The sequence below is a fragment of the Dama dama genome, chromosome 26 (genome assembly GCF_033118175.1).
Source record: "Dama dama isolate Ldn47 chromosome 26, ASM3311817v1, whole genome shotgun sequence".
Classification (NCBI taxonomy): Eukaryota; Metazoa; Chordata; class Mammalia; order Artiodactyla; family Cervidae; genus Dama; species Dama dama.
In genome coordinates, this window is record NC_083706.1 from 34,169,204 (window position 1) to 34,183,886 (window position 14,683).

The window sequence follows — 14,683 nt, forward strand, 5'->3', positions numbered from 1 at the left end:
TGCTGCTTCTACAATGAATTACTTGTCCTGAACAGAGTTTTATATGAAAGTAGTCCTTTTTCCCATCCGTATGACTAAAAGATCTTTTGGTGTATAAATGTTCATAAGTAAATTTCACATCTTTTCACTGTATTAATATTAGAAAATGTGTCTTGTTATACAACTTAAAAATTGTAAACCATGTAAGATATTCAGAAATACAGAAGCTAGGCAAATTTGTACTTAAATCTTTTCAATTTTGAGATGATTCTTTCTAGTCCTTCAATTAAAGGTATTACTTTGTAACAGTGTCCTTGTAATTGCAAAGACTGAATATGCATGTAACCCAAGAAAAAAAATGCATATAAGTGAAACCATTAAACTATGTTGTCATTACACTGTATTTCAAGTATCAGCCACTTGTATTAAGGTTAGCTTTTAGAGGGTAAGAAGCTTATATTGTGTTGTGAGGGAAATTGATGATGATTGTGATGGTAGTGAATTGGGAATAAATCTGATTCTCATTCAAAGGAGATACAGATAATCTCCATTATTATTATGAGCAATGGTGGAAGTAGTTAAATGTAACAAATCAGAAACAAAATTGTACTTTCTACATAGGAATAAATAACTTTCTCTTGATAACAAGAAAGTACTGATTAGTTTTCTGTGTGTTTGCTTAATGGACTTTACCTTTGCTGATTGCCATTTATTCCCAAGGTTGCTCTATTAAATAGCTCACTATGCTCCATAGATGGTAGCATTCATATACTGTCCACTTGATAATAAAATAAGGAGAAAGACCTCCCAGGGAAATGAAGCTAACTCCTCTATTTCCTCACATTGTGTTACTGGGTTGACTAATAGTATATATTGACAGTAAATAATTAACTAATATCTATTTAATTTTCTGTTTGTATGTTTGAGCGAGGTTTTGCTTGAAATATGCTTGAGATATGTTTGAAATATGTTTGAGTCATTTGAGAGGTTGAGAAGATAAGGAAATCAGTCTTTACACAATTAATATAAAATGTCTTCAGAGAATGCCAAAACAAGAAAGAATATGGGAAACAAAACAGAGAGCTTTAAGATTAGTTTCAAACCAGATGTTTCACACAGGACATAAAATGTTGGCATGTCATAAAAATATGTGTGTTTAAAAAACTGTAGCTTGCTCAGTTTGTAGTGATGGAAAGTGTATTTTACTTGCTCAAATAAATAATATTCAATATGAAAAAGTATTAAGCTCATTTGAGGCTGATAATTCTAATATTTATAGTGATGCTCATCTGTCTGTGGTCTGTGTTGCTGGTATGTAGATGCAGGGAGAGAGGATTGTTGGGCTTATATATAAGTGTATGTTTGCCAGAGGAATGTAATAAAAAGGGTTTAGAGATAGGGCAATAAAGTCCTAGAAAAATCTACCATAAAATCAAAACTAGTTACAGAAGGAAGTTAAAGGAGAAAAGACTGATTGTAATGAAGTAGTAGAGAGACACCAATGAACTGGAAGCCTATTGTAACAAACAGAGTGTAAAGTTGGAAGAAAAGCAGTTTAGAGTGAGTACATGATATACTGATATTAGCAGTACAGCAGTTTGAAATGGTAATTTAGTTATGAGGTTACTGGCATATAAGGGAGAGTCCGTACAGTTGTGGAGATCAGTGTTGATAAGAATTGAGAGCACAGCATTAGAAATAGATCTGCTTTCTTATTGCAGAAAATTCAGAATTACAATGCATAAGTAAAATAAGGATTTATTTCCTCATTTAAAAGAAAGTCTGATATCGGCAATACCCAGTACCAATTCCATGAAGTCAGGGACCCAGGCTCTTTCTGATTGCAAATCTATAAACCAGCACATGATTACCAAAGTCGCCTTGTGGTCCAAGCTACCTACTAGAGTTTCAGTCATCCCATTTCTGTTCTAGGCAGTAGAGAGGAGAAAGGGGAATGAGTCATTTCCTTTCCCCTGCCATCATCTCCGTTTTACAGTCCTTCCAGAAGTCTCTCTCAACCATTTCTGGTTATATGATATTTGTCTTAGGTAATAACATGGCCATATTTTGCTTTGAGGAATGCTGGAAAATGTACTGTTTTGGCTCGCTATATTACAACTCCCTAGTAATATAGGAATCTTGTTAGTAAAGAAGACAGGGAGAAGGGATGCAGGTAGGCTGCTAGCTGCCTCTGTCACAAGTGTTAATTATCCATGTGAACAGCGAAATTTTTAAGATGGTGGAAAGATAAGGAAAGACCCTGAGGTCCATGAGCAATTACAAGCGTAACAGTCCAGTGGAAGAGAATGGATGAGCACTAGACCAGTGTATTTAGAAAGCCTTGAGAGAATACTGTAACAGTGGGATGCAGAAAGAAAACCAGTCATACTTGCCAACTCTTAATTCTTTTAAATACTGGAAGGAATGTAAGAGAATTAAAACTCATTACTTGAGAGAACTACAAAGAATATGATTTCTTAAGTGACATTCAGGTGGGAAGAAGGAATCTAAGGAGAGGTAAGACAGTTTGCTGATTCTTCAGAATTGTCTCAACTGTTGTTTCAACAATAGTTCCAGGGAGTACGGTAGAAGGAGTGTGGCTGTGTAGAGAAACGTGGACGTGGTTGGGGCAAAAAGTATGGTTTACAGTTGAGAGGAGTAAGGATGCAGTGAGCAGTGATGCTTTACCTTTTGCTTATCTACCCTCAAGTTGAAAATAATGAAACATGAGTCTCCAATATTATGTAACTTTATAAATAATTTTTCTGTATTGATGTACTACATACAATATATTTAAATATATATATATATTATAAAAATACAACATGTGCCTGACTCTTTGCTGCCCCATGACTGCAGCCTGCCAGGCTCCTCTGTTGATGGGATTTTCCAAGCAAAGATACTGGAGTGGTTTGTCATTTCCTTCTTCAGGAGATCTTCCCAACCTGGGGATCAAACCCTGGACTCCTGCACTACAGGCAGATTCTTTACCTACTGAGCTACCAGGGAAGCATATAAAGAAAAGTATAAAGGATGAAATAAACATATCAATAAAATGCTAATATTTTCTTCCCACACTCTAGCCATTCCCTGGACTCTTATGGGTCTCAAAGTCTGCAGCCTCAGTATAGCTTAGGGTGAGAACTGTTAGGGGAAATAGAAGCAATCTGGCACAGAATTGATCCCTACACTCAGCTAAAAGCCTTCCCTTTGAAAATAAGAGGAAGAACACTTAAAAGTCTTCAGAAAAATTTGGTAATACATTAAGACGTACTAAGATTAAATTTCAAGGAAGAAAAAACATATTATCAGTTATAGGTATTATCATGTGAGAAGACATTTGATCCGTAATCTCAGTAAAGTCAAATAGCCAAGACATATAAAAAGTAAAAACATACTAAAGACGAACCACCAATCATTAAAGAAGGAAAGGATTTTTTTTACCACTTGCATTTGGGACAGATACCAGTAACTGAGGTAGATGCAAGTTACTAAAGAGTTAAATTTGAAAAACCAGAGGAAAAACTGGTAAAATCATGTAACTGAATATCCAGTTTCTTGGAGATAAAGAACTTTCCAAGCTTAGAATTGATAGAAAAATCACTTTGGGTACATAAATATTTTAAGTTTCTGTATTTTAAAACAACATTCAAAAATTGAAAGATGGCGTAATACTTGCATCCAAAATGTTTATTTTCCAAAGAGCTCATGTGATGTACTTTTAATAAAAGAAATACAGCAAAAATGCTAGAAGAAAAGACCTGAACAACTCACTAAGAGGATGTGTTGGGGAGTTCTGTCACAGTTATAAAAAAAGACGAGCTGACTAAAATAGACATGAAGCTTGAACAACTCAAGAGATGACTGGTGTAAAAAGGGGAGGGTGATCAGCCATACTTTTAAAAGGCATGGCATGGGGAGAGGTAATTCAAACCTAGTTCTCAAACGACCTGGACATATTTTGAAATATGACTGGTTAAAAGAAAGAGAAAAAGAAAATTTTGTCACATTGTGATCAAAGCAATGAATATAATAAGTGGATTTTTATTTTTGCTTCCAAATTCGATTTTTTTTGGTCAGATTAATATCCAGTGCTGGATATTGTACAGTAAAAATGAAAGTATCCTGCTTTTTGCATTGTGAGTCAGTGTAAATCAGTACAGGTCTCCATTTTTGTTTCTCATTGATAACTGGATGAATCAAATCCCTAAATTTGATACAGAAATAAATACATTAATAAATGCAACTTCAAGCTCTGTGAGATAACCCTAAAAGCCTAAGCCTTTAAAAGTAGTTCCTTCAGACACAGCTATTGAACTTAAACACATGCAGAATACATGATTATATTATTTGTATATTAACACATCTTTAAAGAAGGTATGAATTGGAAATTGTAAAAGTAACTAACAGCTTGCCATGTTCTAAAGCTGTAGTAAATAAAGCTGTGATAGACAGTAGACTAACAAGTAACAAAGCAAGATAGACAATATACAGAATTGGGGCCTTTTGTCCCATGAAAATTTAATATATGATAATGAATGACAAAAGTGGCATTTAAGGCCATCAGGCAGAATGAGCTGTTCTTTCATTCATGTATTTTATCTATTCAGAAAATGTTTATCGAAGGCCAAGCACTGTCGCAGATGCCAGGGATCCATCAGCAAACCAAGTAGACTACAATTGCCATTATCATGGAGTTTAAGTTGGAGTTGCAGAATCTGAGGAGAAATAGGTTGAAGATGATTCCCTGCCGAGGAGAACAGAATAGAGCAGGAAAAGCGCTAGTGTTCACAAGATTCCGCTTGAGGGTGTAGGGGGACGGGATAGCCCTCTTTCCTACTGTGTAAAGAACTGTCACAAGGCAGTTTGTTAAAAAAAACAAGCGACCAAACAGAAAATTTGATGAATTTTTTGTTTTGATAGCTATTCTGCATTCATAAAAGAGGATATAGAGGTCTTCAGTACATCTCTCAGACCTTTTGAGTAGTGAAAATGCAAAATCAAAAGTGAGATAACACAGTCCTGCGATTGATAGGTTTAATACCAGTTTTTAATTTAATGTCAGTTTTCTGTGAGTTTGGGGAAAATGGCTGCTTGCTTGTGTTGCAGGTGTAACTGCAGAGTGGTGATTTGTTTTGAAGGACAGTGGAAGAGTAGCTCTTCAAATGAGAAAGGTGCACATACTTCCAGCCAGCGGTTCTCCTTGGTGTCTCCCACGGGACCTCAGGAGTGTGCGCTCAAGAAGGTCTGGTAGTGCAGCACGGCTTGTGATCTGGAAAATCTGAGAACTCCCTAGTTGTGCTTTAGTTAAATGTCGTGTCCATACCGTGGAGCCCTGTAGGGCTACGCAGATCTTCAGAGCATATTGTTGAAACTAAGATGAAAATTACAAGCAGTATGTGTACGCACCGGTGGTAACAGTTACCACCGAACTTCACAGCTCTCATCACTGAGAAAGCTGTTTAGGGTTGTGGTTTCAGAGAAGTTTTTAGCTTCAGCCTTATCTGTAACATTTTTATTATTTTTTTCAAGAGATGGTATTGTTGTAGCCACACTTTCAGGAAACAAACTCACTCAGAAGGACAATGCAGATAGTGGAGTGCAGTTTATTATACCGGTGGGCTCAAGGCAGAGTCTCCTCTTAGCCAAGGGCCCCGACCAGTTTTTGTGAAAACCTTATATACCCTAAATGTATGTGCTCAAACCCACCTCCCCAAATTCTCTGAAACAAGCCTAAACAAAGGAAAAGAAAGATACAATCAAAGTTAACCCATGATTCGTATGCCTTAAACCCATGATTCGTATGCCTTAAGCCTAGGTAGTTAACAGTGGACAATTACCAATAGACCTGTGGTCATACGCCAATAAGCATGATAGAATTTATGATTTTATTTGGTTACACAGATAATTAGGGTATTCTTTTAGGAGACGGAGAGTCTAGGTATGAGCCCTGGGGATCTTCCGGGGGCCTAGTTTTCCAGCTGGTATGTCGTTTGCATAGATACTGGGCATATAGCTCAAAGTCCACAGTCTGGCCCAAGATGGAGTCCTGCTTTCCAGATGGAGCCTGTTCTGTCTGCTTCCTCCTTCAGTATGTTTATTTTTATGTGTATACATAAAAATGACCAAAACAATTCTCCCCATTAACCTCAGCTCGAGTGGCATTTCCCCTCTCCCAATGCATATTGTGTATTTTATCAGTTATCACGTATCTAGCCCTTGGCAAGTGCTCCTATACACAAGATTGTTTTTCCTAATGCCCTCACTTACCTACTAAATTTAAATTGCAGGTCCTTTTGACAGCCTCAGACTGGTCCTTTTATTTTAAATATAATGTCAAAAGAGAAGGCCTTCCTTCATAGAAATTTATCATCATCATGAATCTTGTATTCTTTGGATAGTGTTTTTGTGTTTTTTATATTTGTGAATCAGATCCATAGTAAATCAAAGTTTTATTTCTAAATTCACTTAAATTTTAAATTATTTATTAGAGACAAAATATATTTTAAACATTCAGTCCTGGGAATTATTCATATCATTATATTTTTCTTTATAGGTCGATTGTATGCAATGCAAACTGGAATGAAGATTGATAGTAAAACTCCTGAATGTCGTAAATTTCTATCAAGGCTAATGGATCAGTTAGAAGCTGTAAGTTGAACACTGAACATTTTTCTGATTGATGTTTATAATACCATTTTATTTCATTTGTGTGTGTGTGTTATTGTAGCTCTTACTGTTGGTGTCCATCAGCAGTGTTATTATAGCTGAGGAAAAATTAGACAGTTTTTTTTTTCACATTTACATTATACTGCTTAGGGAGTTGTAAGTAAAAGTCGGTTTCAATGTCTTTGTTTATACATTATTTCTTGTTTCAGGTTACTGTAGATGACCTTTGAATCATTCTTTCATAAGTAACGAATCATTTCTAACCTTCCTTCATGTACCCACATGGATGATTGATTTAGAAATTCTTAAATAGCTTTTATAATAATGAAATGGGGAACCTCCCTGGCAGTCAAGTGGTTAAGACTCTGCTCTTCTACTGCATGGCGGGTGGGTTTGATCCCTGGTGAGGGAACTGAGATCCCACATGCCACAAGGCACAGCAAAAAAAAGAAAAGAAATGGGCTATTTATTTAGTGAAAAAGACAACGAGGGAAGTTTGCTATTGTCTCTTCCTCCCACTCTTAGTCCTGTGACAGGATAGTCTTATGGTCCAGGCATTCTCCTCTGCTGACAGAAATGTGGTAGGTGACTAATGAATCATCTTGAACTATGATGTAACATCACAGATTGTGTAGAAGCACCAATCTAGGGAAAACTGAATGGATTTGATTGGGTATCAATATATCAGGAAGGCAATACTAAACTATAGTAACCTCACTTAGTAATAGGGGCTCCACCCTGTGCCTCCCAGTTTCTTTTTTAACAGTGTCAAGGTCTACTCATTACTTCATCTCCTCCCTGGGTTGGAGGAGGGCATAGCAACCCACTCCAGTATTCTTGCCTGGAGAATCCTTTGGACAGGGGAGCCTGGCGGGCCACAGTCCATGGGGTCACAAAGAGTCAGACATGACTGAGTGACTAACAAGAGAATTAGAAACCTAAATATTTATTTGACCAGTTGCATTATTTTGTTTAGAGAAACAAAACTTAAAACTTAAGTTAAAAATCAGAACACTTATACCAGTCAGTCCAGAGCCTTTTAGAAATGTTGAAAGTTATTCATATCAAAGTCTTAGTTATATGAAGCAGCCATGGATAAGAGTGTTCTCTCTAACCTTGTATGGGTTTCTGACCTTCTGAGCCGGAACCCTGTCATCTTCTGCTGTTATCCACCCAAGGTAGGCTTGGTGGCACCACTGATGACCACTCAGCTGCCCTTGGAGCCTGTCTGGCCTTCTGCTTCTAACGCTGCTTCTGTGAATGCAGGAAAAGTTTGAGTACTCTTTTGGAGAGTGAGGTTAGGAGATGGAAGAATGTGTCTGACAGGTAGCAATACTTTGTAAAATACCATCTCTTACAGACATTAACATAGAATAAACCTCTGTTAACTTTACAGGTTAACAATAATAGGTGAAATAACAATAGCTTATGGATAAGACAAAACTTAAATGGTTCTTTATAATACACAAAATGTAAAATCACATTTATAAAGGGACTTACCAGGAATTTTTTATTATCTGCATTAAATAACAAGGAAGTTTATTCCATAGTGAGAACGTATCTACTTATGTTATAATGTTTATATTTATAGTTGGAAAACTTCAGGTATATTATGTTTTTGCTGCCAGATAGTTTATGTTGAGGATGAGATTAAATGGCATACTCCCACTAAATTTTTCCAGAAATAAATTGCCTCTCCAATTAAATTATTTCACAGTGTGGATACAGTAAACTAGTGTTACATGTGGGACTTTTTTTTTCTGTTTTTGTTCGGGGTAAGGATGCCCAGATGTCCTTAAATTCCAATACTCAGTCTCTTCTGGGCCTTAATTATGAGAATATTTACTTTGCCGATTTTATGAAAAATTCTGTGGCTTTTTCTAAATTTAATTCTTTACAATATTCTTTGAAAACAATTTTTAAACAATACTGTGCTACTCAGATCTAATATTCTGGAAGGTCACTTTATTCCAATATGACAGTGTCAGTAAAATGTAGGAATTTAATTTGTTTTTAAAATACTTTTAAGTTTTTCTGTGTGTAGGGAAGGGATGTACTGACTGGAAATTTACATGGGTGTAAATTGTGTTGATTTGAGGTGTATATTTGGCTAAATTTAACAGTGTGCTCTGAGAGATACTTTTTAGGATATAATGATCCTTCTCATTGTATTTTTCTATATTTGATAGGAGATATTGAAATAGGAGTAAATTTAAAATTTAAATTATATGGTTAGGAAAGAATTTCTTAACTCCATCTTTCTTAGCACATTTGAAGTATTTGTCTAATGCTTTACATAGATAGTTGGGCATGTTCTCTTTTTTTGCTCTTTATTATTTTGATATTTGGGCTCCCCAGGTGGCTCAATGGTAAAGAACCCGCCTGCCAATGCAGGAGACACAGGAGATGCGGGTTTGATCCCTCCGTCAGGAAGATCCCCAGGAGGAGGAAATAGCAACACACTCCAGTATTCTTGCCTGGAGAATCCCACGGATAGAGGAGCCTGGTGGGCTGTATAGTCCATAGGATAGCAAAGAGGCGAACACAACCGAGCATGCTCGCAGATGTTTTGATATTTAGAACTAAATATACTTTCAGGTTATCATGAGTATCTTTCTTCAAATTTTTTTAAACATTGGATTTGATTATTAGGACTTTTTGTTCTTGGTATAAGCTTCTGAGTCCAGAATCATAAGTTGTATATCTCATTTCATTTTAGCTTAAGAAACAGTTGGGTGATAATGAAGCTATTACTCAAGAAATAGTTGGTTCTGCACATTTGGAGAATTATGCTTTGAAAATGTTTTTGTATGCAGATAATGAAGATCGTGCTGGGAGATTTCACAAGTAAGTAAAGAAAGATCAAATAAAAATGACAAGTTTTATTACTATATAACCAGAATTTATCCAGCTTTTTTCTTAATAAGTTTCAGGCTTCCTGGTTAATGATTTAAGTGGGGTTTTTTTGGTTTTTTTTTTTAATCTTAGAATAAGTCTGGGTTACAAGAGTGATCCTGACTTTTTAGATAACATGGCTGAAAGACAAGTACCCAGAGCAGATTCATTTTCTCAGTAAATACACTCTAACTAGCCATTCTTTAGCAGTTAATAAAATCTACGTTCAGTTCAGTTCAGTCACTCAGTCATGTCCGACTCTTTGCGACCCCATGAATCGCAGCACACCAGGCCTCCCTGTCCATCACCAACTCCCAGAGTTTACCCAAACTCATGTCCGTCGAGTCAGTGATGCCATCCAACCATCTCATCCTCTGTCATCCCCTTCTCCTCCTGCCCCCAATCCCTCCCAGCATCAGGGTCTTTTCCATTGAGTCACCTCTTCGCGTGAGGTGGCCAAAGTATCGGAGTTTCAGCTTCAGCATCAGTCCTTCCAATGAACACCCAGGACTGATCTCCTGTAGGATGCTCAGCTTTCTTCACAGTCCAACTCTCACATCCATACATGACCACTGGAAAAACCATAGCCTTTTTCTGTTAGCCAAAACATCCTGGTTCAGTGATACTGATTTTAAAAATTTCCAACTCCACCGACTCAGATGATTTGTCATTATAGTAAAACTTAAATACAAAGAAATACACGTAGCATAATATCGATTCAGATAGTATTGTCACTACATCATCTAAAATGAAGAGCGTGTTGTGAAAACCTTGTTGTACCATATTCACCTGTAATATGTGTTGTCACTTCCTCCTAGTGCAGATTACAGAAGGAGCGCCATTGTGTTCCTAAAATCTGATTTTATTGAAAACATGAACTTCAGAGTGCTTTTTAAAACATTGGAAGTTTTCTTCTTGTAGCTACAGGACTAATTCTGCATCTTACATTTTTCATTTAAATTAAATGAACTCTCTTTTCTCTTCCAGAAACATGATCAAGTCCTTCTATACTGCAAGTCTTTTAATAGATGTCATAACAGTGTTTGGAGAACTCACTGATGAAGTGAGTGTATATTCTTTATTGCCTTATTAGCTAGAGATCAGTATTGTTGCTTTTTATTAGTTTTGTTATTGCATTGTTTATTTAGAGCACTTGTCCATCAGAAATGTAGTAAAAGCAAAACATGTAATTTTAAATTGTCTACTAGCTACATTTTAAAAAGTTAAAAACAAAAGGTGAAATTATTTTTTAACAATAAATGTTCTTTTTTTGTAGTAGATTCTTTAAATCCAGAATGTGTTTAACACTTTAGTGAGTGCATAGCTACTATATTTGTCTCTGAACCCCAGGTTCATAGTTTTATTTTATTGAGTTTTTAAATATTACTGATCCTTGGTGCTGTTAAATTTATTTATTGTTATTTGGTAAGCATTACTGGAGGCAGAAACTTTTTAGGACTGTTTTTTTTTTTCTTTTTTTTTTTTCCTATTTTGTGTCTTGCCAAAAATACTATTGTTAGAGATTTGTTTCTATTGTAAAATGCATATACAACTTGATATTTTTACGAGGTAGTTCCTATCCATTTTATCAGTTTCTTTCTCAGAACCACTCTGAAATAAGTTGAGCACATATTCGTTTTATGTGTCAGCAAATTGAGGCTAAGTGATGAGCTTATTGCCATCAGTTCAGTGCTGTTTTCACTGTAGTGGGCTTTACCATTCATATGGAAAAATTGTTTTCTGAGAGGAGAGAGATTGCTTTAGAAAGAGAAAGAAGAAAAGGGAGTTACAAGTGAGACTGATAGAGGAATGTCTTATTAGTGATTTGAAATCTCTGGAGAGATTGCTTTTTATGAAAAATGATTTTTTTCAAAATGGTTAGCTGTTCAGAGTAAAGTTCCAAACAAAACAATCTATGAGATAGCTTACGTTTTCATAAAACAATATATCAAAACTGTGCAAAATATTCCTTGTTTATATGTAAAATGAAGTGAAGCTGTAGGGTTGATGATCATAAGCTAAGTTTTTGAGTTGGCAGAAATGGGCAGTACAGTTCAAAACTGCTAAATGAGGGACACCTTTACTGAGTGTGACTGTCCCTTTTATTTCAAAGCATCAAGCGTCCCTGGCCCTTGCCCACAGAGCATTCTTCCATCAGTCAGATGACTGGAAACCACCAGCAGATATTTCCAAACGCCCTCTAGGATATGGGGCAATGCCCATCAAAAGCCACTTCTCTCAGATTTTCTTGAAATAGGAAAGTACTGAATATAAGAGAAAACTGAGACTTGGAGTGTGAAAATCAGAGATGCTTCTCACTTATATTTAAGGTTCTGTAAATCCACTGTTTGGCTCCATTTCTGCTCCCATCTCCTGTCACTATTTATCTAGATTTTTTTTCCTGTTTTACTAGTATAAGTTGTTGTTTAGTTGCTCAGTCATGTCCAACTCTTTTGTGACCCCATGGACTGTAGACCAGCAGGCTTCTCTGTCCATGGGATTTTTTTTAGAGAGTACTAGGTGGGTGAAGGGGAAAAAGAGACCTGAAAAGTAAGTCATAAGCCAGACTAGACAGATGATAAAAAGACTGGGATCTTCAGTAAGAGGACTTTTTTTAATAAAGAGCTATACTTGGAGCAAAAGAACTAGTTAATTATTACTGTGGAACTTCCTACAAAGTGGGTTGTCTTTGACCTGAGGAATAATAATATGTTTAAACTTAGATTTAAAATTTGAAGTGCAGGTATACCAATCAAAAATAAATTGCCACAAGACTCTTGGAAGTCAAAAGACAAGAAATATGCAAAATAGAGGTGAAAGTTCGAGTTAAGAGAGTAGACAAACTCTCAGGTTAAGAAGATAGTTTTGAAAGAAAGATAAACATCCTGATAAACACCTGCACGTAAAAGGCTAGAGTAAGAAGTGAATAAAGAAACAGAATTAGAGAAGATGATGGAAATGTCAGATGTCAGAAGAGAATGTCATAATGAGGCAAAGTAGCAGATCGGTTTGCCATATCCTTCTGAGTGTCTCTTCCTTCTGAGAAGCATCTCCTACTTCTTACTTGGAGGAGCTGCTTTTGCCCACATATCTCAGAAGCACGCACACATTCCATGAAGTTTTAACTGTCAAAAGTGGGGTACCCAGACAATAGGTAAAGTAACAGATACAGGAAAAAGAACAAAATGTTCATAAATCTTAAGTGAGTGATGGGTATTTTGTTTTGTTTTTGTTTTACTTAAGGGACATATAAATATCTCTATTTAGCATGTAATACATCTGTATTTCAAAAGAAAAAAGAATGTAAGTTTACATTTAGGTACTAGAGCCAGACATCCTAGAATGCAAGGTCAAGTGAGCCTTAGGAAGCATCACTACGATCAAAGCTATGAATATGATGGAATTCTAGTTGAGCTCTTTCAAATCCTAAAAGATGATGCTGTGAAAGTGCTGCACTCAATATGCCAGCAAATTTGGAAAACTCAGCAGTGGCCACAGGACTGGAAAAGGTCAGTTTTCATTCCAATCCCAAAGAAAGGCAATGCCAAAGAATGCTCAGACTCCTGCACAATTGCACTCATCTCACACGCTAGCAAGGTAGTGCTCAAAATTCTCCATGCCAGGCTTCAATAGTATATGAACCGTGAACTTCCAGATGTTTAAGATGGATTTAGAAAAGGCAGAGGAACCAGAGGTCAAATTGCCAACATCCATTGGATCATCAAAAAATCAAGGGAGTTCCAGAAAAACATCTACCTCTGCCTTATTGACTATGCCAAAGCCTTTGACTGTGTGGATCACAGTAAACTGTGGAAAATTCTGAAGGAGATGGGAATACCACACCACCTGACCTGCCTCCTGAGAAATCTGTATGCAGGTCAAGAAGCAACAGTTAGAACCAGACATGAAACAACAGAGTGGTTCCAAATCAGAAAAAGAGTATGTCAAGACTGTATATTGTCACCCTGCTTATTTAATTTATATGCAGAGTACATCATGAGAAATGCCGGGCTGGATGAAGCATAAGCTGGCATCAAGATTGCCGGGAGAAATATCAATAACCTCAGATATGCAGATGACATGACCCTAATGGCAGAAAATGAAGAACTAAAGAGCCTCTTGATGAAAGTGAAAGAGGAGGTGAAAAAGTTGGCTTAAAACTCAGTATTCAGTAAACTAGATCATGGCATCTGGTCCCATCACATCATGGCAAATAGATGGGGAAACAATGGAAAGAGTAACAGACTTTTTTTGGGGGGCGTGGGGGGCCTCCAAAATCACTGCAGATGGTGACTGTAGCCATGAAATTAAAAGATACTTACTCCTTGGAAGAAAAGTTATGACCAACCTAGACAGCATATTAGAAAGCAGAGACATTGCTTTGCCAACAAAGGTCCATCTAGTCAAAGCTATGGTTTTTCTAGTAGTCATGTATGGATGTGAGAGTTGGACTCTAAAGAAAGCTGAGCACTGAAAAACTGATGCTTTTGAACTGTGGTATTGGAGAAGACTCTTGAGAGTCCCTTGGACAGCAAGGAGATCCACGCCATCCATCCTAAAGGAAATCACTCCTGAATATTCGTTGGAAGGACTGATATTGAAGCTGAAACTCCAATCCTTTGGCCACTTGATGTGAAGAACTGACTCACCGGAAAAGACCCTGATGCCGGGAAAGATTGAAGGCAGGAAGAGATGGGGATAACAGAGGATGAGGTGGTTGGATGACATCACTGACTCAATGGACATGAATTTGAACAAGCTCCAGGAGTTGGTAATGGACAGGGAAGCCTGGTGTACTACAGTCCATGGGGTCTGCAAAGAATCTGACAAGACTGAGCATCTGAACTGAACTGAAGAACCCTGAATAGGGAACAGCTTCCTTAGTTACTTGAACATAGTAGCTAAAGCCAAGACTACCTAATAGGACAAATGATAGGACTTCAAGAGGAGTTGGGGGAGATTTGTTTAGATACTGAGGATATTGAAGAATATATGTAGTATAAGCATGAAATACATAATTTTTTTGCCTTGCATGTGCACTGAAGTAGGAAATCAATATCTGTTTTGGTGGTTAAAGTATCAAGAAATCAGGAGGATCAGAAATCAGGTCTGGAATAGTATGGAGAAAATTAGGCCTTGT

The 14,683-nt window shown here is 36.7% G+C and overlaps 1 protein-coding gene across 4 annotated transcripts in view; it reads left to right on the forward strand.

Annotated features, from left to right (window-relative positions):
• VTA1 (vesicle trafficking 1) overlaps positions 1-14,683 on the forward strand; it is a 68,105-nt gene that overhangs the window by 13,512 nt on the left and 39,910 nt on the right. For all 4 annotated transcript variants that reach the window (XM_061130453.1, XM_061130455.1, XM_061130454.1 and 1 more), the window contains 3 exons: positions 6,536-6,630; positions 9,368-9,495; positions 10,531-10,606. In XM_061130453.1, coding sequence (XP_060986436.1) covers positions 6,536-6,630; positions 9,368-9,495; positions 10,531-10,606 — 299 coding nt within the window. The remainder of the gene's footprint in view (positions 1-6,535; positions 6,631-9,367; positions 9,496-10,530; positions 10,607-14,683) is intronic.